Source organism: Megalops cyprinoides, chromosome 18 (genome assembly GCF_013368585.1).
Source record: "Megalops cyprinoides isolate fMegCyp1 chromosome 18, fMegCyp1.pri, whole genome shotgun sequence".
Classification (NCBI taxonomy): domain Eukaryota; kingdom Metazoa; phylum Chordata; class Actinopteri; order Elopiformes; family Megalopidae; genus Megalops; species Megalops cyprinoides.
Window position 1 is genome coordinate 5,288,635 of NC_050600.1, and position 25,896 is coordinate 5,314,530.

Sequence of the window (25,896 nt, forward strand, 5' to 3'; positions counted from 1 at the left end):
TTTCCGATGGTCGTGCTGGATGTGAGCGGAGAGGTGGTGGGTGGGGGGGGGGGATTCGGGGTGGGGGGCTCCCGGAGACTCCTGCTGCCGTCGCTCTGGGCTTTTCGAGGGCGTGTGAGCACTGGGGAGAGGGGCGGCGTTTCAGCTGCGCCGTGTTCTGTCTGCGCGCCCTTCCTCTGTCCCCCCCCCCCCCCCCCCTCCCCGTCTGTGTTCAGACAAGTTCACAGGAGGCTGACACACAGCCAGCGCCGGGGCTCAGGAAAACCCCGGGCCCGCGCTCAGCGAGAGCCCGCTGGACTGGTTCTCCCGGGCCCTGCCTGCGTGCAACTGGCTAAAAAAGCCCTCTCTCTCTCTTTCAGTGGGGGGGGCTGGCACGGGGTGTGGGAGCTGGCCTACAGCCCCATTGAGCGCGCTCAGCGATCGGTCCACCGCTAAGCCACTGGCCTAGTTTCAGTGACGAGAGCCATCTCAGAGAGCAACAGGCTCCGAGCCACCGGGCCCACCCTAAACCCCCCCACCCCGGCCCTCCCTGCCCAGGCTCCGGCCGCGGTCTCGGCTCAGACGCTGTGTTGCATCCACAGGAAGGCCTGCATGCACCGTGCAGGAAGCAGGCCTTGCGGTGCAGTTTCTCCACCTCAAATGAAAGCACCTTTCCAAACTTTTTTTTTTTTAGAAGTTTGCACCCAAACAATACCCAACAAAGATACATAGCTGTGTCTGTGTTACAATAAAGAGCTGAACCTGGTTGCGCTCGCCAGTTACCGGGTTTTGGAAGGAGCTCAGCGAGTAGGACAGCGCAGCTGGATTTGGCCCTGTGAGGTGGGGCGAGGGGGTGTCCTGGCCAGGCTGAGCGGGGCTCTCTGCGCCCTGTCAGTATATGTCTGAAATGCTGCCCCAGGGCACTGATTATGTGCCTGGCACAGGTTTTCCCTGTCCTCAGCCAATGTGATGTCACCGCAGTTTGTCGAGCTGAAAAAGGCTCGAGCTTAAAGCGTACTCCTTCTCAAAAGGGGGACACTGGAGGCTTCAGCATAAGGCATGCTCCTCAAAATGTCAACAGTATAAGATGTGTGACCCGCGTGTGAGTATGGATTTTGACTGTAGCTGCGTGTAAGAATGCTACAAGTATGTGACCTCAGAATTTACCTTTTGTTTTTGGCTGGCATCCAGTTTTTTTTTTCAGTTTTGTAATGGCACATACACATTATCGGGAAGTGATCTTGTGTAACTGGCAGTATAATGTAAATTACCTGCAGAACAGCTGATACTTCCGGCAGCTACATGAGGGTCAGGCTCCACTGAGCTCAGATACTGCTCAGATCTTCCTCTTGTCCCGAAGTCTCTGGCTGTTTCTGAGTAGTTTGTTTATCACTTTAAGCGCTATAGAAAACCCACAATATTTCTGAAGAACTCACTCACAGCCGTCTCTGGCTTTTTATTCGTCCCTACCGAGATGCCAAGCATTAAAACATAAAAAAGAACACAAAAGCAATTCATTCCGAAGAGGAGAGCAATAGTGAATAAAGACACAGTGGTATCCTGATAAAAGCGCATCTCCCCCCTGCATTCAGAGAAACAGAAGTGAGACGTTTGGTCTGCTTATTGCAGCTTGGTTACGTCTCAGGTTCCACGAGCGCCTGCTGTCAGACACCTCATTGATCAACGCGGCGACGTTTGAATCTTCTCTGCGGTTTCGGCAGATTCACACACTGCCTCCGTTATCTCCTGGCCCACATCCTCATTTGCGCTCCCGAGGAGAACAGTACCGTGAGGGGAAAAAAAACAAAACCGTACAAATCAGAGCGTAAAACTAACCATCGAGGAGGTGCTGTCTGCTATGACGGCAGATGCTTTTTTTGGGGGGGGGGGGGGTTGTCTTCCGGGTGGCGGAGCTCTTTGAGCTGCACCTCGGCTTTAACGGCGGGAGTCTCTGTGAGGACCGTCACCGAGCCGCGTGAAGAGAAATTCGAAACCTCTTTGAGGTTCGGCGCCCTGAAGCTGCTCTTCGGGGTTTCATACCCCGTAAACCCCTTTTGATGCTCTCGCTCAGGGACATCCAGACACAGGCTGTCCCGCGAGATCTAATGTCCGCCGGATCATGCTGCCTTTTCTCTGCTGGTGAAAACAAAGATTAATAAAACTTAATAAGGTATATTTTAGCGTTCCTGCAGGCTTTTGTGTCTCCCCCCTCTCTCCAGAAAGGCACTCAGCTTCTGAGAACTCCCATTGAAGGTATTTGTTCAGGTTATTACATTACACATGCCATGATGTATGTTTTGTGATTGGAGGCTGTTTCTAGGCAACTTCAATGTGCTTATGTGGACCCACAGTTGAGCATTACCCTCGTGCAAACTGTGTAACTTTGTTCTGGATGCCACGCAGAGAGGCTTTGTCTGAATTCTTAACAATGAAACTAAGTAGGTTTGTGTGTGTGTGTGTGTGTGTGTGTGTGTGTGTGCGTGCGTGCGTGCATGTGTGTGTGCATGAGATGTGATAGGGGAAATTGCACAGAATGTAAAATGCCTGTTTTACTGGGTGGTAATTCAAGCGGTGGGGCTTCGGGTGATTGGATGTCATGCTATGACATCAGCAGTCTTCCCTGGAGGGAGAAGGGATTTGAAAAGCAAGCTGAAGCCTGCATTGAACCGAGCCACTTTCTGCAATATGTGTGTGTTTCTGTGTGTGTGTGGGATGTGGTTTTGTGTGCGTGTGTGCATATGTGTGTGAAGGTCTGTGTGTCTCTGTGTATGTATGTGTGTGTGGATGTGGCTTTGTACATGGCCTTCCCTGCTACTCTTACGCATACAGTGCACATGTAGGTCAGTGAAACACTTTTTTAGGTGTGGCCTGGCTTCTGTTGACCCACTCTCCTGTAGCTACAGGAACTCTCTCTCTGGAGAGGTGCGGGGGTCAATAGTCGAGCTCCCCTTGACGTCAGTGAGCCAGAGGCTTCCAAGTCCCTTTCCATTGGGGGGGGGGGGTTTCCCTGGTGGACAAACATATATTTTCCATAGAAGTGTCGATGGCTTTGTTAATCATAAACCTGGGCCAGATAAGGAGGGAATGAAGGCAGATCTGCCGCTGTTGCAGAAAGTAAGACAGTGAATAATGATTGTCCTCAGATGGATGTCCGTCATCTGATGTGGCAGACAGAGTTCCCTTTCATCCCAGCCCTGAAAGGGGGCTAGGGGGGCTCGTGGGGCATCATTGTTTGTGCTCTGTGATGCTTAATCAATTTTGATTAAACACCATATTAGAACTTGGCCTTGGTGGGAAAGCATTATGACTAAGCGTTTGTCTGTGAGGTGGGGAGGGGTGGGAGAGGGGGGTGAGCAGAGGGAGTGAGAGGAAATGTCCAGAAAGAAGAGGTTGGGGGTGGGGGCATTCCACAGCAGTTTGCTGGGACCAGGGTGCAGGAGGGAGATTTGGGGCACGATTCTCCATGGCCCGTGGTGGTTTCCCATTCTGGTTCTTTAGAAATGCTTCTCCTGCTGGGAAGGGAGGCATTACCAGGCTGTCTGTGCTGGTAGAATGCAGGGGGTTGTGGGTGTGTTCCTGTGATGGTGTGCAGTTTCGAGCATTGCAGCACACCCTGCTTCCTCTAATGAGGCTGGAAGGCTTTCATGTACCTGTGAGTTTGCTGAGCGGTCAGGGGGTTATGGGCCAGCCCCCTCTCCCACCTCAGCCAACAGGGCCTCGGGGATTATTGAACTGAGCTGGATCCGGTGTTGTGATTGGCTGTGGATTTTGGCTTTTGACGGTGAGGTAAAGCAGTGGTTAGGTTTGCAGGCACCTTTACAGAAGGCCTCCCAAATTTCTGATTAAAGTCTGATTAAATTTTAAACTGTTCTTGCATAAGAGAGATCAGATTTTTGTCATTTAATCCCTATGTTAAATTTATTTAATTAAAAAACACCCGTATGGACCAGTGGGGAATTTCTTGCACACAGACACACACACACATACACACACACACACACACACACACACACACACACACACACCCCTTAGTCCACCCTCTATCCAATTAAATTGCTCTGAGGTGAGGTGAGAATTTTGCTTTTAAAGGATATTCAAAAGTTTCAGTTCTTACCCCAAGCCTTGCTTTCCCGTGATGTGAATGTTCTTATGCGGCAGACGAGCCAAAGATAACCTGCCTTTAGGAGAACGTAACCTGGCTACCCTGACATCAGGCGCTACACGCCCTCCAGAAGCAGGGTTTCGGTGGGGTGAATTACCCAGCACTTTCCCTTCCGTTCCCCACCATGCTTTCGGAGAGCGGAGTGCTGATTGCGCCGGTGTTTACATATCTCCAAAGAGCACTACTGAGCAGATAAACCGCACTGATTCTTATCCCCCGGCCTCAGTTTGGAAACCACTAAAACATAAGATAAACCAAGCTTTACAGCCTCTCTGTGGTGTCTTAAGTGCCCATTCTGGCTGCAGAAAGCACGAGCGGTAGCAAGCCTCTGTGTGGGAGCTGGCAGTGTGGGGAAACCTTTGTCTTATGTCATCAGAGAACCAGCAGTACAGTGCTATTCACAGCAGCTGGCTGTAGATAGCGGACAGCCAGTTTATTTGTGGATATAGCCTCCCTATTATTTGAACCCGTTCAATATCTGAGCTGTAGTGATAGCGAGCTGATTTAGATCTGGAAGTGTGATCTCACGGTTCGAGGCGCTTCCCTCTTTCTGCCCACGGATACGTTTTCGGTCCCTCCACAGCTCGGATTGGCTGGAATCGGGTCCAAGGAAGACTTGAGGCTTTTGGGTGAAACCGCTCTGTGAGGGCTTGGCAAGAGCGCCTCGCACATGTCCAGAAACTGGAACCGCCTGCGTCCCAAAAAACCAGACGGGTCTTCTGCTGTCAGCCTGGGATTGTCTGGGCCTGGATCTCACTGTGCTCGGAGCATCCTAATCCAAGATTCCAGCACTTCCACACTTGACTTTTTCCCTCTTGCCTCTAGGAAGGGCAGACGTTTGCACAGGAAGAGAGCATGTTGTTTGATGTCTTTGTGGTTTGTTTGGAGGACTATTTAATTGATGTGCAAGCAGTCGAATACATTTTTTTTACATCACTGCTGTGGAGGCAGCTGAGCTCCCCCACTCCGCACTCGAAAATCAAAGTCTACTAAACGGGAATGCTGTTACCGGGGTGACGGAGAGGCCTAGACCGGGGGGCTCGCAGGGGCTAAATTTAGACCGCTTTTTCTGGGTGCGTCGAGTGCATTCTTGCTGTCACTTCCTAGGACAACTCTAGCAGTTACCGCGCCTCTCAAAAAAATAACAGGGGGGCTAAAAATACGCACGTCCACCCCGCACGCCGGTCTCTGGAGCCGCCCGCGAAACCCGCGCCGCACAGATGGTGCTGAGATCAAAGCATTAAAGCAGCGATCTGCTCTAAAAACACAGACTGTGGAGAACAGGGGGGGAAAAAAGTCTTGAAATGTGCCTGTTGGATAAGGCCTCTGTCTTATCAGCCAGATCATACAGTCAGGAACCTGTCCCAGGGCGGGGTGGGGGGGGGGGGGGGGGGGGGGGGGGGTTGACGTCTCGGGAATGTTTTGCCAAACTCCTCTCAGCTGTGTTTTGCTAAGGCCTCGGAGCTCCTGATCCAGGCTGAATAGCGATCGGCCTTTCGCAAGGCCCTTGGCCTCCTACGGCCGTTTCTCAACACAGCTCCTGGAGAGGCCCTGGAATGTGCTTGCGCTCGTAACGGAGCGCCCCTGTGTGCGGGCCCGTGTTGGCCTCGGGGCGTCCCGGACCGTCAGGGGTTAACGGCACAGACATCTGCGGGAGAGATTAAGCCGCAGCTGCCAAGGTTAAGTAAGGTGATAGCAAATTGTTTACTTACTGAAATGTTCCATCCAGTTTGGCTGGCTTCTCATTAAGGTTGAGCTCCACTGTGCCGTTGGGAGCGTCATGCGGGTTTTTTTTTTTTTTTTAGCGGCAAGTCGCTATCAGCCCTTCAAATGGTGCGATTGCTTGCTTTTTTAAAAATGTAATTATTGCCTTTGTTTCACTTTTTTTTTCCCTCATCCCCTTCCCCTTCTTCTTCATTTACTTTGAGGACCTTTTGATGTTGATCTGAATTTGTTGCCATTCTCCAGTGGAGTCGTTGAGCAGCCCAGGGCCAGGAAAACGAGAACAAGATAATCCAGCAAGTTGGTACTCACCCCCCCCCCCCCCCCCCCCCCCCCCCCCATAATGTGTTTGCCGCCCCTTCTGCGCGGAAAATTCTCAAGTGATGTCTGAGGCCGGGAGCCGACAACCCCCAGTGACATTTAATCTGTGGCGTCTCGTCCTTTCCGCCGCCGAGACCCCTCTCCGCGGGCACCTTTTATGAGCCGCTTCATCCTCTATTAAATGGCTCTTGATAAGACCCTCCTTTTAACGACACGACCCTCGGCTCTCGACTTTTTTTTAAAACCGCTGCCAGTGTGTCAGCCACAGTTTGGGTGCAACAGTCATGTGTTAGGGGTTCAGCAGAGTGAACCACCACAGATAGCACCCTCGCTGTACCCCCCCCCAACACAGAGATCACACTCATTACCGTCATTACACTGAACAGAGGGTAAGGAGAACTGCTATGTAGGCTAACAGGTGAATGGTATCTGGCATGCTCATCCCCAGACTACTGCTATGTGTCGGGGGCCTGGTGGGGTAGGTCTGGGGGGGCTGGCGGAGTAGGTCAGTGCTGTGTCTCTGGGGCCTGGCAGGGTTAGGTCAGGCCTGCTGTCAGAGGTGCTGCTGTCTGGGGGTGGCCGTGGCGGGTTGGTGGATACCTGCGACCCGAAGAGCGGCTTTTTTATGGGCGGCAGGGTTAATCTGCTGTAAAGCGCAGAAAGGGCTCCTTTACGAGGTGATAATGAAGCCCTAATGCCGCTGGAAGTGCGGAGGAAGCCGTTGCTGGAGCTGGTTGTTTATTTGCCTCTGACGGGAGGACTCTTCCCCAGGCCTGCCCGAGTGTGGTGGTGTGGGGAGGGGGGGGGGGGGGGTTAACCTTTTCATTGGGACCACAGGGAGTGTTGGGCTCATGGATTTTCACCATTGTATACCCATCCAAACATTATCCATGGAGCTCCATACAGACTACAGATGACACATTAAAGAGCAAGCTACTGTTAGCACTCACTGTGCTGGTATTTCATATATATATATATATATACACACACACACACACACACACATTCATGGAGTGTAATATATATACGTATAGACACGTTTAGACATGCCCTCGCTGATGCATTGCTTCCTGTCTTTCCCACACTACATATCTGTACTGTCCACACCGAGGAGTGTGGAGGAGTGTGAGTACGTACTGTGGACCTGGCAAAGCATGCTGTTGTAATGGAATTCCCACAGTAACCACTCCAGCCCTGTAGTGCCTGCTTCAGTGAGACCCCATTGCCCCAGACCATAGGCACTCAAGGGTAGCCGTTTTAAATTCTGAGCAAATGTGAGCACACAGACCATATGCAGCCGAAGAGCAGTCGCCTCTTTGCCTGAAAGGTTTCACCACAGCAGAGGGGATATTCCCTGTGTGTGTGTGTGTGTGAGTGTGAGAGTGTGAGTGTGAGAGTGTGTGTGTGTGTGTGTGTGTGTATGTGTGTGTGTGTGTGTGTGTGTGTGTGTATGTGTGTATGTGTGTGTGTGTGTGTGTGTGTGTGTGTGTGTGTGTGTGTATGTGTGTATGTGTGTGTGTGTGTGTGTGTGTGTGTGTGTGTGTGTGTGTGTGTATGTGTGTATGTGTGTATGTGTGTATGTGTGTGTGTGTGTGTGTGTGTGTGTGTGTATGTGTGTGTGTGTGTGTGTGTGTGTGTGTGTGTGTGTGTGTGTGTGTGTCTGCAGGCAGTTATGTTTACAGCTTCCTGCACTGAAAGGTGCATGAGGAACAGCAGATGAAAGTAGCAGTGATTTAGGGGCCTGGCCACAATGCGCCGCCGGGTCCCAGGCGTTTCCTACCTTTGTGTGGAGCGGGAGGCGCAGGCGTGGCGCCGGACGCTGGTGCGAGGGCGGGGGAAGGGGGGGGGGAGCGCCGCGTCAAAGACAGCCTCGTTATCTCAATGAGGAGAAGCGCCCTCCACCCGGCCGGAGGAGCCCGTCCCGGGCGGAGAACATCTCGCCACGCGGGGAGGTGTTGGTGATGTGCTGGGACGAGCCGCGTCTCACCGAGCCCCCCCACATGGCACTGTGGAGCTCTGCAGCGGTATCACAGTGCTCTTCTCCCCTCTGTTTTCAGGTGTTTAACCTGTGCCTGTAATCCTCAATTAGCTTGACGGCGAAAGATGGCTACATAAAGCAAGCCCTGCTCCGATCATAATAACCAATAGCTGTATGTGAATGTTTTTATATTGGAAAATAATTTCTACTCTTCCATTTTCTAGATGTCAGATGAGTGGTCATTTATTTGAGTGGTGAGTTAGTCCTGCCAGTCAGTGTGACAGGTAAAGGGACACCTGTTTTGGGGACACTGATATTCTTCAGCTGGCCCCTTACAGACGCCCTGCTCATCTGGTATGTCAGGCTTGCTGTTGCTTCGGCCGCCTCTATGTCCCATAGGCCCACATATCGCTCTTCCTCTTCCCAAAGAGTTTCCCTTGCGGCCATGTTGGCTGGTCTCTCACAGACCGTCTTCACATAGGAAACTCATTATGTGTAAGGCAATCCCACATGGTGAGACTTGATCTGTGTAATTTCTCCAGTTGATAAAAACACCCCCCAGTATGCACACTCTGCTCTGTGTTTTAAAACAACGCTCGAAAAGCTTGAGGTGGCTGCCTCTGGGGGGTTTTTGCCGTGCGAATGTTTACAGAAGGAGTCCCGGGGTGTTCCAGGTGAGCCGTGCCAAGCACGAGCGGTTTGGACGGGTCCCACACCGTGGAGGGGGGGGGGAGTGTCTCCGCCAACTGGGACAGGTCACAGTGTCTCGCTGCAAGGTGTCCTCTGCCACCATCTTCCGGGCGGGCCTTGGGAAAAAAGCAGCCTTCAGAGTTCTTGAACTTGGGTGAATGTTGATGGGTGGGGGGGTGGAGGGGATTGTTGGGGGGGGGGGGCGTGGTATTCGGGGTAGTGAGCGTGTAAGCGATTGCCAAGAGTGAGGATTACCGCGTTTGATCCGATGGCATGTCTTTGATATTTCTCCCAGTTCTCAGGACGCTGTCTCTTTGGCCGGCAGCTTGCGGAGATTTGGGTTTCACAGCCGCGGGAACGAGGGCCCCCGTCCGCCCACCGCGGGAGTATCACTGCAGCTCTGGGATGGAAACGGGGAGACAGGGAGGGCGCTTTTCTCTGGCGCTAATGCTAGCGTAGCTGCTGTTGTTAGGTATATGTATATATGTTTCGTGTGAAAGTGCGGAGGGCACTCCTAGATGCTCGTGAAGTTTTTTCCACGTGTGATGCGGCTTGCAGACGGGTGGGGGTCACGGATAGTGCGTTTGCTGCCTTGATGTTGTCACTGCCATCCATGATGGAAATGTTACATTACACGCATTTAGCAGACGCTCTTATCCAGAGCGATTTCCAGCACAAAAGAGCAGAACTGTATCCATTAAAGCTGAATGAGCAACATTGTCAGACCAGGCTAACAGCACTCCCAGACTCAGTGAGTGTGAGCATAACACTGTTCAAGCCCTACCACAAGTTAACTGCAACCTGACTAGTCAGCCTAGACACTAAGGGAGGCCAAGTACACACACTACCATACATTACAGTCACCAGGTCACAGAATCCAAAACACTAATGTGTAGCAATGCAAGTAGCAGTTGTTGGGGGGTGGGGACTGAGGTGGAACCACGGGAACATGGCATCCCTGTGCTTCACGGCCACTGCTGGGCACCCGCTGAATTTAGTAGGTTGTTTTGTCCCTAGCTCGTGGAGTTTGTTTTTTTCATTTCTTTTGATTGACAGGTTTGTTTTGATTGACAGATCATTGCAGTTGTGTGGTGTCCTGTCCGTACTTGTGTAGTGTGGGGCAGAGCAGAGGAACAGCTCTGCAGGGATGTAGTTACTGTAGCTGCTGTAATCCAGTGCTGCTATCGCAGGCTAACGTGTGGTCCTGCTCGAACTGCATGCTGTTTGAAAGGCTGGAAGAGAGGCGGCACGCTGAAATCACCCTCATTGTGAACAGTTTCCTGTACAATAAGAATTCTCTCGTTAAAAACTAGAAGCATAATAGGCCCTTCCACATTTTTGAAGCCTTATGAGCAGTTCAATGCAGGGGACAAAAAAAGGTTGCTGGATATGGGGGGGGGGGGGGGATTTGTTCGGGCTATGGAAAATAGCTGGAGGCGATGGTAATTAATGCATTTCATGGTAACATACCTGAACCCAGGCTGTAAAATGAACATGAAAGTACGCTAGCTTCCTGTATTCTTCCTGGAGAAGAGACCTGGGGGTTGATTGACAGATGAGGACCAAAGCGCTCCACTGCAACATAAATGGAAACAGAGTGTGTCTTCTGGAGTCTTTTGGGTGTGTTTCCGCATGGAGGAGGAGCTGGAAGGGGGGGGTGCGGGGGTGGGATGGGGGGGGGGGTGCGGGGGTTGGGGGGGGCAATCAGTGCAGAAGGAATAAATCAAATTGCACCCCTGCAAACTCTGAGCAAACAAAGCAGCAAGGTTTCATTTTCTCCCCCCCCCCCCCCCAAAGTTCTGTCTGCTAGTTGATCTGTGAGAAAAAATGCCTCTGAAAAATAAACACGAGCCCAGAGTGGCCCTTCAGTGTGTACTTTCCTGAACAGAGCGGGAGATTTGTTCCCGCCGCCACCCCTGCCCCCCCCCCGCCTCCCTTCCCCCCCCTCCTGACAGCTCTCGCTGTCACTGATAAAGTGAGAGAGGCATGCTGGGATGGCTGGAAGGACGGGAGGCTATGAGCTGGCTGTGGACGGAGTGTAAAGACCCCCGCGGTCGAGCCGAGCGGAGTGTCCCCGGGAGCACAGGAAGTGGCTGAAAGTACAGGGGAAGAGGGAGGAAGGGGGTTTCCAGCGTCCAGTGAGGGGGGGGGGGGGGGGGGGGGCTGATTGGGGGAATTACTCTGAGCCACAGCGTGTCACGCGACCCTGGGGAGAGCCGCCACGGTACCGGCTTACTGGTCACATGACCTCCCGCGAGATTCAAAGGGAGTCTCACAGAGAGCGACATGAGGTCAGTGGAAGAGCAGACACAAAATGATGGAACAACAACAACCCCCCCCCACCCCCCACCCCCCACGACTCCACCCTCTTCTCAGAACAGGCCGTTTGGACATGCAACTTCTTCATGAAGATGCCAACGAAGGAGACAAAGAGCTGAATTATACTGACTGACCGCCGGCAATGCTCCGTGTATCACTGCAGTGTTCTGGCCTATGGCAGTCTCTGGCAGAATATCCCTTTCTTTAAGCGGAGGTGTGGTAGAGGAGCAGGTGGAGTTGACACTGGTGGGGGCAGGGGATTGCCTTGTTGCGTGTAGCCTTTGGCTTCATGTTTCCCCCGATGTACATCCTGTCTCACTCCTTAAAGGGTTTCCTCCCGCCACCTCGGCTTCAGAGGCCCTCTGCCTTCCTGTCCCCTGCTAGCCATGCTCCCCAGCAGTGAGCTCAGCCAATCACTGCAGTGCACAGAGCTGCTGTCAGATTCTGCAGAGGCACCCTTGTGTTAGCCTGCCTTCCTCTTTAAAAGGTAGCCCCCGCGAAGGCATCCCCATTTCAGTAAGTTTGAGTCTCATCTTGTCCTGAAAAATGGACAGCAACAGCCATTTTGATCTCATTAGGTTTCTGAGGACATGTATGTTTGGGACGGTAAGGTTGTAGAATTACCTGGTTTCCAATGAGGAAATTGGTTTTTAATCATGTGGGAGTTTAATATTGCCGAAGATGGGGGAAGACTGGATCGATTGGATTCCCCCAAAGGAACGAGTCCATTTTTGTCAGCACAGCTGCCCCCCACCCAAGCACTTAATGCCAAGCTTTACATAACACTGTTTATGAGTTTGAAGAAAGAGAATCTGAAATTAATTTCGTGGTTCCAGTCCTCACAGTTGCCCATACAAACACAGCTCCGGAGCCAAACCGCAAGTTATTATTGCTGTAGCAGAGGACTGTCTGTGTGCGCCTGGTGCTTCCTGAAGCCTCGCCAGAGGAACAGGGTGCTGTGGAGAGAACAGCGGCCTGGGGGAGAGTCGGGGGGCGGGAATACTGTACCCCGGCGCTGTAACGGCATCGGATGTCCTTTAGGCCACGTATCGCAGGATCTGCTGGGGAAAGGGAGTGCCGTGCTCTTTCGGGGCCGCTGGCCGGGACTCCCCCGAGCGGACCGAGCTGTCGTGTGTGGCGGAATGTGTAACGTGTGGGTGACAGGGCGCCGTCAGGGGCCCGGCCTTGTCACGGCGTCCTTTAACCCTTGCCTGAAGAGAGCAGACTGCCACGCCCCCCCGTGGAGGCTTGTGTGTGGAGACGGCTTTGGTTGGGATTTGAGGATTTCAACTTATATTGGATATTGACCTGAAATATGGACACTGAAAGGACACTAGTTTCTCTGCGGCCTGTTCGCAAAGCCCTGTAGCTAGACTGCTCTATCATTTTGCTGCCTTGAAGTAATTTTTTCTTGATCATGCCCTCATCACTTGGAGACTTGGAGTGTAGCAAAGTCAGCATGAAAATCTTTGATTCCTCCATACACTCCTCTGTTCTAGCCTTGAGCTCTGAAAAAAAAGCCCTGATCCTGCACAGTATCAGGGCTTAGAGAGACCTCTGCGGACTCCAGCTTGCTTCTATTATTCTGAAATTGCACGGAGCACTTTCGACCCCTCGTTTTTTGCAGTGCTGCCTTTGTGTCCTGCAGCAAGTAGGGATGAGGAAACCTGGTACCTGTCCATTGAAGTTCCGGGCGCTGCCCCCAACCCAAACCTCACGCCTGGTTTGGCTTACCGCGGGCCTGGTGTTGGCTCCGTGCTCCGTTTGTGCATTTGGGCTCATTGTCAGGAGAAGCTGGCCCTGTTGGTCCTGGTTCTGTCATCGTTCTGCTGATTTCTAACAGAACTCCGAGCTCTGACTAGTTTCACCATGAGGTTTGGACTCTCGCCTAGAGAAGCTCCATACAGATGAAAATCAACATCTGCAGAAGGGATCTTTGGATTCTGGACCTGATACAACTAAGATGGGCACCGATTTGTCATATGTGACAAGTCGGGGTAGGGCCATGCTTAGTATGCACTGTACAATTATCCTCAAGCTATGGTTTTACTGCACGTGTGCATTACGCCTAGGTTTTAGAATCAAGCGTTGTGACGGATCGCCGGTAAATCCTTTGTCTCGCAGCGTAGTAAATCTCACACAAACAGATTGCCGTTTTGCAGCGTTTCTCCCTTAAAGTAGTCAGACAGCTCCATTTCCTGCCAGGTCCTAAATCTGGCAGGAGTACCTGGCTTGAGCCCGTAACCCCCTCTCCTGACAGGTGTGCTGTAAAGTTAATGCCGTCTCGCACGCGCTGTGTCCTACAAGCGCTTTCATCTCCCGAGAGGATCTGGGTGCTTCATGCTGCTGTCCCGGCAACTCACTCATGAATATATTGCTGCAGCTTAGGATTTTATGAATGAAAGATTGGAGCCCAGTCTGAGGAGACCCTCTCTCTGTGCTCTGTGTGTGTGTGTGTGTGTGTGTGTGCGTGTGTGGCTCTTGCCATCTCGTTTTCCTTTCCAAGCGCAGAAATGAGCACATGGACACCAGAACGCAGAGGCGAGGCTTCGCGAACGGGCAGCCCCGGCGCCTATTGGCAGATGAGCTGGTTTTAAAACGATGATATTAGTGCAGTCATAGTAATAGAAAAGGGGGGCGAAGGATTCCTCTGGCATGCGGTGGCTTGGTTTTTTCGGAGCCCGTGTTTTTATAGTGACACATTAAACTCGCAGCTCTGTTTTTCCCTCCCGTCTCCTCGGTTCCAGTCCAAGTGTGGATGCCAGTAAAGCTGTCTAAATCAGTGCGTGCTTTGTGTCGTCGTCTGCTCCGGGCCAAGAGTTCTCCTCAGATGTGGCATTAAATGATCTAATAACTCCTTCAACATACTAATTAGGGCCCCCTTTTTTTTTTGGGACAGTGCTGGAGATGCTGGCGACAGTGTAAACAGGGCTGGGCAGCACCCCCCCCCCCCCCCCGCTCACCTTTTACCCAGCTGGAGAGGGGCCACGCTTGTGGTGTGAAAGTGCTGTCTGTTGGCTCCTTGCCCCACCTCCTCTCGTACGCCGGGATTCCATTGGCTCAGCCAGCCTCCGAGAGCATGCTGTCAGCACGGGCTTGTGGGTAAATGATTTGCTGCTCCGGAACAATCAGAAACACAAGGGGCGGCTTTGAGCTGCGCACGGCTTAATTGTGTGCTGCAGGGTGATCCATCCAGCCCGCGTCTGATGCGGGTACATGTACGATACATGTTCGGTTGCATCGGCTCATAACCGTGGACATTCGCAACTCGGGTATGTGTGAACCCAGCAACTTCATACATTTGCTATCAAAGAAAATACAGAGTGCACTTATTAGTTCACTTAGACAGAAATACGTACTTGGTTAAACGTCCTCCTATTTTCTTAAAACAAGGGCGACACATTTAGTTTCAGACATTGAACCAGCTCAGAAAAATCACAGCTACCATTTTGTGCCAGAATCCCGACTCCTCAGCATAGGTCGAGCTGGAGGGAGCCGGTCACTCAGTGAAAACCTCCTCAGTGGGATTGATTAGATTTCCTGATTTGGAATTTTGCCAGGGCCCTTGGGGTGCCCCGCTGTTTGCAATAAACGACACGTGATCTTTGGCTGCCACAGTTAGTCAAGGCTGGAGTTGAGTGTCTCCTCTGAAAGATGACATTTCCTACAGCACAGTGTCCCCGGTACAGCACTAGGGCATGGGTTTTCTGCTGAGCACGGACAGAACATTGCCCAGTATTGTAGCACAATGAGGGCAACAGACAGGGCGGGAGGTTCTCGCTCTGCAAGGCAAAGACGTTTCTCCTTCATCGCTCCCTAGTGGTGGAACGAGCTCCCTGTCCCTCCACGGCTCCATCACTCCAATCCTTCAGACGTGGTCTGAAGACACATCTCTTCAGACTATATCTGGACTGACCTATCACACAATCGCCCCCCCCCCCCCCCCCCGACCAGTCACTTCCCAACTGTCTGCTGTCCTCTTTCAGCTCCCCATCCCCCGTCTTTACTTTGGTACTCATTGCACGGTTTTTGAATTCGGATCTTGTTAGTTGCCCTATACCCTGTAGTTGTATAAATTAGCTAGTACTACGTCCTCAAACAGACTTTGCTCTCAGCTGAGAACTACTGTCTCATTGTGGAACTGTACACATCCTGTCCCCGTACTGTCGCTATACTTACTGAATGCACTTTTGTACGTCGCTTTGGATAAAAGCGTCTGCTAAATAAATGTAAATATAAAGTGTTAGTCATTGTTTTTCAAGGTCTGCTTAGCCACATGATTTTCATATGTGATGTTTTACTGTACATGCAAATAGCGAGTATTTGTTTACCATCTAGTTACCGGTAAGGCAAATTCATAAATTCATTAAAAAAATTCTGTATTTTTTAATAGTTCCAGGAAGTATTGTTTTGACAGTTGTTAAAGGAGATTTTTTTTATTGAATAGAGTTGTGATTTCTGTGAGATACAAATTTCACACAGAGTACTGATGGTACCAATTCACTAGATGTTCGCTACAGATCTACTGTATGGAAATATAAGTATGTAGCTAAACAGAAATACATTTCTGACATCTGAGACCATCACAGGTTTTTGTACAGAAAAGAAGTAAACATCCCCTTTAGTTAGTTAGTAACAGCCCCTTTAGTTTCAGATGTGTGGGCCTGCTGGAGGCACAGATCTGTCAGGGTCCACAGGTACACAGGTAAAGAGCTGTGGCGTCAGGTTCAGGGCTGTGGGCCTGCAGTTGTGAGAAAGTCCCTGACTCAGAGTTTTGACCGGAGCAGAAACTCTTGTCATCTCTCTCTCTCTCTCTCTCTCTCTCTCTCTCTCTCTCTCTCAGGGAGAAAGGGTTAACTGCAGTGGAGCCCAGAAGCACACTGTGATTATAAGGGGAACAAGGCCTTTGTCTCATAATTAACTGGGGTGGGGGGTGGGGTTGGGGGGGCGGGTGGCGGGGGTTAGAGGACGGGACAGAGGAGATGAAAGAGAAGAAGCACAGAGACCTCCTGCCAAAGGTCTGTCTGTCTGGTCTGTTTGTGTCGCGCTGTGCTAACATTCCCCCCCCCACTCCTCCTAGCTAGCTTCCAACGAGCCGCCCCCCGCTCATAACGCGCGGTACCGGCCGAAATGATTCCCCACCAGCTGCCTGCTGTTTCATTCACAACAACAAAACACGCCACGTTAGGCCGACCGCTTCTTTTTAGCCTTTCTTTTTGCCTCTCCTCCCCCCGCCCCCCTGTGCCCCCAACCTCCCCCCCCCTCCTCTTAACAACTTGTGAGGAGTTAATGGACTGTTTTGGCTGGGCTCCAGGATCAGAGTGTCACCTCATTAGCGTTTCTCTGGGCTGGAGGAGCGTACAGTGGAATTTTATTGGTTATTCTCCCACAATGAGCGGGAACACGCATGCATAATTAAATCTATATTCTCTCTCCTTTTCCGTGCAAAGAGGGTGGTGGGGGGCGGGGGTTTGGAAGTTCGCCATCCCCGAAACATGGCTCCCAAAGATCGCGTCCCTCCCTCGCGTCCCGTGAACCCGCGAGAGGGGCAGCGAGGGCGCCAAGTGCTACGCCAGACGCAAATGGCAGTTCAATCAGCCAATTAGGCGGCGGGGAAGCACTCCGTTGTTAATGTATCGCGTTATTACACAACTCAGCTTTACCGGTGACGGCTGAACGTTTGGCGGGCCAAAAGATAAATGTTTTCATAAATTAAGTCCGGGGAAAGCGTTCTCAAGAGTTTACTGCGGCGCTGCGTTCGGACCGCGCTCGAGCAGAACCGTTTTCCCACGGCGAAATCAGACACCGAGCGCCGGGCTGTCAGTGATGGAGCAGCGGGGTGAGGTGTCCGCTGATTGCATGGCACATGGATGCACATGCGTTGCTTAATTTAGCATGAGTGTGAACGCTCCTGCAGACCATAGTGTGAGTCGCTGAAGCGTTTTATAGTGTGGAATGGAGATGGCCATTCAGTCACTGTAACACTCTGCAGGAAGAGGAGTATGTGTGAAAATAAGGCAATACTTGAGTTTTCATACAGGCCCATTTTTTTATGTGACAAGGAAGTGCTGAGGAAGTGCTTGTATGGGGCGACACGCAGCAACACCACCAGTCTCTTAGGTGTGCTGTGTGTGTGTGTGTGTGTGTTTGTATGTCTGTATGTGTGCCTGTGTGTGTGAGTATGTGTTTGTGCGTGTGTCTGTATATATGTGTGTGCGTGTGCGTGCGTGCGCTGGTCTCAGGCTATCCCGTGTTATTCCAGGGTTGTGTTCTGCAGAGCAGGGGGATGCTAACGTGTTTGTTGTCCTGAATGAGAGGTCTGTTTCGCTGTTTCCCTCGCCCTATAAAACAGGTCTCTTTTCACCCTTCGGGGGATTGTGGAGGAGACAGCATTGTTTAAAAAAAAAAAAAAACCCTCACTGTATAAAAGGAGCCAGCTCGCTGGTAGCATTAGTATGCACGTCACTCTCTGCGGGGGAACACACACTGGGACTGTCTGCTGAAGCCTCCGCGCCGCACACCCGCTAAAGTCGCGCTAAAGAAAAGGGAACCCCCTCCGAGCCCTAACATTGTTGCAGTCTGGGTCTCTCTGTCTGCGCCCGTGCGGCGGTCGGCCGCTCTCTGTCCCGCACCCACCGTCCCAGACGCGGCTGTCTTATCGAGACGAGGCTGCGGTGTCTCTGAAGACTGCTTTGTTCCTCCCGCTCTTCACTTCTTCCCTCCTCTTTTTCTCCCTCGGTGCCTGATTCTCTCCTGGAAACTCAAGCAGCTGACTTTCCTGTGGCAGGGTGGGCAGTCAGGCCGTGGTTGTGTGAGATTAGAGCTGGTGCATTATGGGAAGTGGGGCCGTCGGCCTCTGATAGCCCCGCTGTGTGTGTGTGTGGTGGCGGGAGGTTCGGTCTGCGAGTCCTCATCTTTCGTGTGACCCGCGGCCCGCTTCCCAACGAGTCACGGAGGAGAAACTTGATATCAGCAGGCTTTAAAGTGAGCGTAACCCTAATCAGATTTAAACCCCCTAATAAATACCATCTTGTCCCAATTAGGGTTTAATAACGGGTCTCACGCGCGAGCCGGGGGAAGGAGGCGGGCAGCACAGTGATGTCGGACGATGCTGCGTTGTTGGTTACGCTCCGGGGGGGTGCATGTCAGAGGCTGATGAATGAGACCCGCGCCACTCCAGATGGTCAGCGGGCCTCGCCCCGCCCCTCCCTGCCTCCTCGTATGGGTCCCGCCCAGGTGCTGTCAGGCTCTACCTGTGAAGGTTGTAACTGAGTGTGGCCCAATTCAGTGCTGTACCCATCCCTGTGGCGCAGGCCTAGGGGGCGCTATCAGCCCAAACTGAACCCCTCTGTCAGTTTTCCCCACAGGACAGCGCTCTCTCACCCCTCGCTCTCAGTCAGGGCAGTGCGGTGTTCTCTACTTTCACCTAAATGTGCCACACAGAAGCTTGTGTATGCAGGTGGCAGGTGGTTAACCAGCTCACCTGTGTATTTTGGTCACTGTCCTCATATTGCATTAATAGTAATTTCATAATATTCCCATACTGGTGTATCTTTCACTCTCAATATCCCATAGTCATGCCAGAGAGGTGACCCCCTTCCAAGAGAGGAAAGGGAAAGAGAGCAGAATCTGTTTAATGGTGCCTAGCTGTCTCAAGTTACATACGCATTTATACACAAAATATTATGTTTATAATTGAACCTTTTTGTATTTTTTTATGATAAAACTTCTTTGTATTTAAATTCAGCAGAACATTTCTATCTCAAACGTGGAACGCAGTGTAGAATTTGATTTTTTTCTTATCTGTCTCCAGTCTTATGCCTTCCTTGCTATTTGGAGATTGCTAAGTGTGTTAAAGGTAGCCTGCATTTACATGCCACTGTCTTTGTCCAACAGAGAAAGATCTGTCATCGTGCTGCTGAAGAGCTATGCCTTAAAGATGAGTGTCAGGCTGTTTTTGAGTGTCACAGCGGTGAATATTACCAATGATGGATGCCCTTTGAGCGGCAGGTGTCTCTTGGCAGGCGAGCTCTCACTTTCAGGGGAAAGTTACGCGCCCGCCCGGCGTCGATGCCAGGTGGAGGTTGCTTGGCGTTGTGTGTCTGCAGGATGGCACACAGGGCCTCTGAGAGGCTGGCTGGCACGGTAACATCACTGCCGTTTCAGAGCAGAGCGCCTGGGCCTGTGCTGTTTGGGTTATAGCTTTTCTGATAAAGGCCGCTGTGTTTTGTCAACAGAGAGAGAGCGAAAGAGAGAAAGTGAACGAGAGGGAGAGAGAGGGGGGCAGAGAGAGAGAAAGTGAGTGATACAGAGAGAGAGGGGGGGGCAGAGAGAGAGAAAGTGAGTGATATATATAGAGAGAGAGGGGGGGGGGGGGGATGGGGGGCAGAGAGAGAGAGCGAGAGAGGAGCGTTACTTACCAGTGAGTGAGCTGGATTGTTAGTTTTAGATTCAGGTCCCGTGAAGTGAAGTCATTTTGGCCTGGCTGCTGGTGATAACAGCCAGGAGTGAGGAGGATGCCTTGACTAACCCTGTGTACAGGCCAGGGAGACTCCCTCTCACAGTAAACACAGTGTGGGCAGGGCCGGGGCGGCTGCCGTTGCCAAATAAAATATTTACATTAACACAGCTGTATTGTTAAAACATTACGACTTTAGTGCCTTGTAATTAGGAGATATTTCTGTAGCTCTTTTCCTCCATAAAGTTGCTTCCAAATGCTAAGACGCGTCTTGGCTCACGACCTGGCTCCGCGCTGGCAGCGGTCTCCATACAGCGCAGCCTGCATCTAAAATGGCTGCCAAGCTGCTCTTCCTGAAATGTCGACGGTATGCGCCTGCCGTGTGTGTGTGTGTGTGTGTGCGTGTGTGTGTGTGGATGTGCGTGTGTGTGTGCCTGTGTGTGTGTGCGTGCGTGCGTGCGTGTGTGTGTTTCTGTATGTGTGTGTGTGTGTGTGTGTGTGTGTGTGCAGACGTGCGTGCATGCGTGCGTGTGTGTGTGTGTGTGTGCGTGTGTGTGTGTGTGTCCGTGTTCGCGGCCAAAAAAGAAAGTTTCCAAACTTTAGCGATTACTTTCAATGAGGCAGATACAGGGGGTGAGAGAGAGGAATGAAGTGCTTCTTACAGCAGGCCCGGGAGCTGGCAGGGACGAGGTGTTTTGTAGTGTTTATATAATTGTGGCAAGTGATAAGGAAAGAGAAGCAGGCGCGGTGCATGCTGGCAGAAGGGCCGGGGCAGGGAAGGAATTCGAGAGAGCAAAATAAAGGGAATTATAATAATTGCATGAAAGGTATGTCCATTACTTTGATAGGGAGGGGGGGGTTGCTGGAATAGGATTGTGAAAGCATGCCAGCATCGCTGAAGCCGGTCGTCTTCGTCCAAGAAGGATAGAGGGTCTTGTTTTTTTTTTTTGACTCTCTTTTTCATGTGTTCCTGTGTTTAAGACAGTGACACTATCAGTGCCAGAAACTACTTTCCAAAAAAAAAAAATCTGCTTTTCCTGGAGTCTCTAGACAGAACATTTCATCGAGAGACCGTGATGTTCATTTGTGTATTTTGGATTTATGAGATGTGATAAGATTGGTGTTAAATTTTAATGTTCCAGTTTTGCGGAGATGGTACCCCCCCCTCCCGTGTCTCACTCTGGAGGTCTGAGATGAGGGCCATGCTGCAGTCTGGACCACCAGATAAGGGAGTTAGCCTGGGGCCTTTCCAGAAGCGCAACCAGCTAAGTAATTATTTACAGAAGGCAAACCGCAGCTAAAAACGGGAGGTGCCAGGCCCTTGTGATCGCACCTACAGGAAGCGGGCGAACGCGTTGTGCCAGTGCTGTGCTTTCGGTCATCGGCGCCTCCATTTTTTACCCCCGCTGATGCGCTGTCCCCGATAGCCCCCAGGTCCCTCCTGTCCTGGGCTCGCAGCCTGTGACGTCACGCTGAATGCTGGCGCGTGCTCAGACAGAGAGGCCAGCCTGGACTGCGGTCCGAAACTAATCTGGAAAGAAAGGGCTGGATTTTTCTCCCCACTGTGTTTGTCGAACGCAGTTTTTAGCACCGATGCTAGGCTATGCAGCTAGCCAGCTCCATCTGCAGAATGTTTGCACATTAGCCAGCACCGGGGTGGCGGTGCAGCATAGCGGTCGTGGTGCAGGACTCGTAACCAAAACGTTGTCGATTCGATTCCCCACAGGGGCACTGCTGCTGTGCCCTGGGGCAAGGTACTTAATCCACTTAACTCTCAGTTAATATCCAGCTGTATAAATGTATAACATTGTAAAAACCTGTAACTGATGTAAGTCGCTCTGGATAAGTGTGTCTGCTAAATGCCAATAGTGTAATGCAATGTATGCACCAGTAACACTAGCGGGCTGAGGAGAAACTGGTTAGCATGGATGAATAATGGCAAACCACCTGGACCCTGACCAACCCCAGCTTGGTCCCAACAGAAAGGGGTGATAGTCCCAATCAGGGCCGAAAACAAGGCCGGCTCAGTGAAGCGGTCAGAGTCAGGCCAATTAGAGATGCCTTTAGTAGCCTTTGCATGAGTAGCGCTAATCTCCCCTCTGCACTTTACTTCATCTGATGAGGCCGCTCTCACTATATTTCATGTAGTCTCCACTGAACAGTCACTCAGCCAAGCCAACCAACCAATCAATCAGTCATTAAGTCAGTCTTTATTTTGCATGGTGCTGTTTTCAGTCAGCCTGACACTCAGGGCATTTTCCTGAGGAAATCAAAACCCCCAAAACCCATTAAAGACAGTGTTAGATCAAGTGGAAAATGATGCCCCCTGACCCTTTCTTAGGTGACTGAGAACTTGAACTTGAACTCCTGGAACTGTGTGATTCTAAAATCTGTAAAAATAAGCAGCAAGTTAACATGCTGAACGTAAATATAGAAGAAACAAACTGAGCTCTTTTTAAGATGATAAAAGAAACTGGTCTCAAAGCATGACCAGCTGTACTGTCATTATATTGGCACCCATCTTGACTGATGGCGGGATTTCCTGTAAAGGTAAAATATGCCCCTGCACATGACCTTTGACCTTACTTTAAGGCCAATTAGTCTCGCTCGCATAATTCAACACCTCAGCCTCCTTTAACGGTGAATGACCTCCTGGAGCTCGGATGACGTGCTGGTCCATAAATCCTCAGGAGAAACTGGGGAGAGCAGAAGAGAAACAGGCTCAGTGTGGCTTTCACTTCCTCCTCGGCACGCTGAAACCCAGCAGTACTTTTATGGTTTTATAAGCGAGGTGGTATTTCATCCCAGAGTAACTGACACACAGTTACAGGCAAAGGATAGGGATAATGGTCATCTCTATCAAAGGCCTGTCACCTTGTCAGGATCTCACCTCTTCAGGAGCGGTGCTTGTTTTGTTCTTGACCCTGCGGGGATCCCTTGGGTACTGTATGACAACAGACACTTGAGGGGTGATTTGAATGACTTAACAGCCACCCTTGAAGTCGGATTTAGGGAGGAATTGTGATTTGCGTGCAGGACAGGACGGAGCATTCGGCGGCGTTTCATTACCTGTTTGGGGCGTGGCCTTGTTTGGCAGGCTCTGCGCTCTGCCCCGCGTGTACCCGTGTGCCGTCTGTCACCACGGAGCTCAGGTGCGGCCGGGCCGCACCTGCACACATTTCTCACATTGCATCATGTGAAGGCGGAGGACCCCGCCACCGCTCTCGTGTCCCGCGTGACCCCAGTGACACACGTTCTGCATGCGACTCGCAGTCGGTTTTGTTTACCTGTCACCTGCATTTCTGTTTGGCGTGAGCGGCATTTGTGGTTGTACCCCCTGGGGGGGGTGGGAGGGGGGTGATGTTTGCAGCACAGGCCTGTGCAATCGCTCTGGTCCTGGTACCCCCTGGCAGAGCAGCACCCTTCTCTCCGGTTCCTCTGCCCGGCAGGAGTGGAAATCAAACCGCGAGGTGGAAGCTCTGTGGATTGAACTGGGTCCCGTTGCCCGGGTGCTAATGTGTAAATGGAGCTGAACAGTGGTGCCTCTCTGCTCTCTGTGCTGCGGTGCTCACGGCAGACAGCTGGGTAAACAGCCTCGCGGGGAGCTCCGTCCTGGTGGAGTTGAGCTCTTTGAAACACCAGCTCCTCTGTCCAGCTCTGTCCTGCTGCCTCGGGCCTCTCCCAAACAAACAGCACCTCTGTGCTGCCCGTGTGCTCTCTGTGATCATGTGAACAGCCGGGTTCCTGTAAAAGGGGTGGCTTGCACCAATCTCAGCTTGCCGCAGGTACCCAGTGACTCCAGCTTGTTCTGGTTTGTTGCCTCTCACAGGGACCGGTTTGCCTCTGACCTCTGTCAGCATGGAGTTAGGCCTCACCGCTAAGCCTCTGCGAGACTCATGCACTCTCAGAGCCAGCCTCAGTCACAGCGATCTGGTGTCCCGGTTTTGCACACTTCTCTGCTCGCTAGGTTTTTCACCGTCCTATGGACTGGAGACCAGGTGACGCCTGTGACGGGGACTTTGCTTGAGGACACCCCCTCCTGCTCACACGGGTGCCTCGTCCCGAGCCGTCACTAAGAGCGATCTGTGGTCTGTGGTTCAAGATGGTGCCTTAGACATGGCTGTTTAATCACAGAGCCAGCTGGTCTTTTGTTGTCATTACTTGTTCAATCACAATAAAGCCATGAGCTGATTGAGAGTGGGGGAACCCCCCCCCCCCAAAACAACAGACACTCTCCGTCTCCTGTCGAAGGCCCATGGTTTGGGAGCCTTTTAACCAGACTGATGGATGGATGGGCGTGAGGGGGGGGAGCAGGTGTGTGTGCGTGTGTGTGTGTGAGTGCGTGTGTCTGTGTGCAAGACTGTGTGTGTGTGAGTGTGTACACGTATGTGTGTACATGCATGAGTGAGTGTGTGTGTGTGGTGTATGTGCGAGACTGTGTGTGTGTGTGTTAGCCTTTCCCTGCCATCTCTCTCTCTTCCAGTAAAGGCCCACTTGCATTGTGTTGAGTTGTGCCCTGAGAGCTCTCATTGCCCGCCTGTGTCTGCACGTCAGCAGGGAACACTGCAGCCAGTCGCCATGGGAAACAAGCTTTCACCGTGAGAAATTTTCACAACTGTCACGTTGCCATGAGGAGTAACGTTCGAGTCGAGTGCAGAGACTCTCCTCTCTGTCATTTTGGGCTTCCCCACCATTATTTCGGATGTGGGCTGTTAAAAGCTTGGACCCACTGCGAGGGAGAGTACAGTCACAGATACTGTCCCGGAATGAGTAATATCAGGAATTAATCACAGGAGAAGCTGTGGGCCAGTTAGAGGCGCAAGAGGCACTTCGAGGAGACACCGAGGGGTTAAACACAAGGGGATTTTTTTTTTATCCCTCGCTCAACGTATGGTGTCTTTCCCTCCCTTTTTTTTTCATTGTTGAGAGGCGGCCAAGAACATTCCGTTTTTGCAGCGCTGTTTAATGGTCAATTTTAAGGGAAAAAAATAAATCCCACCATTTTTTTTCCCGTTTTTTTCCCCCCCATACCTCTGAAACAGAGCGAGTGTAGAGTGCAGGAGTAAGAAGGGCGTTTTGGGAAGGGGCTATCTGAGTTCGTAGTCTCGAGCTCGGCCGCTCTCTCTCTCTGTTAAAGACACAGCTCTCACCTCACCCGGGTTTCACATTTCAACGTGTGAGCTCAACACGGCTGATATAAGCCCATACGTTATGGTGACTCAGGGGAAGATAACGCGGTAGTTTGTCAGTCCCTGAATGCTGTGCCTTACTGTACACACTGTACCGTTAAACTAAAGCGTACGTACAAGACTCTTTATGTGCTTATTTTTGTGACACACCTGGCTGCGAAAAAAAAGGGCAGGTCGATGAAGTAGTAAAATGAGCTTGGAATGAGTGGAAGTTGGGTGACAGCATGTCGTGCAGGAGAACTGGTTGCCTTTAATGATCCAGTCTGACCAGTTGCCGGGCACAGGGGACACACCCAAATGAACTAATGAGTCACATGGCCGCAAAGCACAGGGCGATCCTCCTGGAGGTAAAGTAAGGTAACGCTAATCGGGCGCCAGTCAAGTCAGATGTCATTTGAGGGCAGGCAGAATTCCATTCATCTCCGTGCCATTGTTTCAGGGTTTCTCTCTGGGGTTTTGCTGGTCTTCTGTCTCCTGTGAAAGGCCCACAGCCTAGAGGAGATGCAGTGCTTTCTGGGGTCCAGAGTCCAGAGCCTGAATCATCTCTCCCTCTCTCCGTGTTGCTAGAACCAAACCTTCGTGTGGATGGGCAAAGTACTTTACCGTATGTGTGTTGGAGTGCTCTCTCCCTCTCCCTCCCTCCTTTCCGAGAACGTGTTCCTCCCCACATCTGGCTTGAGTTTTGGCTGCACGGCTGCAGTTTGCACACACCTACAGTACCGACGGACACAAACATCAAACATGGCCCCGCTGGCCGTACCTGCGGGTGTGGGGAGGCCGTCAGTGGCCTGAAGAGAGAGAGAGAGTTCAAAGATAGAGCGTTTATCCAGGAAATGAGGTCGGGGCCCTGCGAATGGCCTTTATTTGTCTGTGAGCTGCACCTCTCCCGGTTCTGGATGGTAATCCTTCTTCTTTCTTGTGCTTTGTTTGTTTGCAGACTCCCAGCAGTCAGGAAGTCCAAGTAACAATGAGCCTGGCAAGAACCCTCCAGGTGTGTACCAGCCCCCCCCCCCCCCAACACACGCACACGCACACACACACACACACACACACACACACACACACACACAGAAACACA

At 51.6% G+C, this 25,896-nt stretch overlaps 1 protein-coding gene across 10 annotated transcripts in view; it reads left to right on the top strand.

Moving 5' to 3' along the window:
- Positions 1-25,896, top strand: part of LOC118793254 (nuclear factor 1 B-type-like) — a 123,862-nt gene that overhangs the window by 58,270 nt on the left and 39,696 nt on the right. For 8 of the 10 annotated variants that reach the window (XM_036551336.1, XM_036551344.1, XM_036551337.1 and 5 more), the window contains exon 3: positions 25,756-25,809. The exons of the other annotated variants lie outside the window; for them this stretch is intronic. In XM_036551336.1, coding sequence (XP_036407229.1) covers positions 25,756-25,809 — 54 coding nt within the window. The remainder of the gene's footprint in view (positions 1-25,755; positions 25,810-25,896) is intronic. 10 annotated transcript variants of the gene reach the window in all.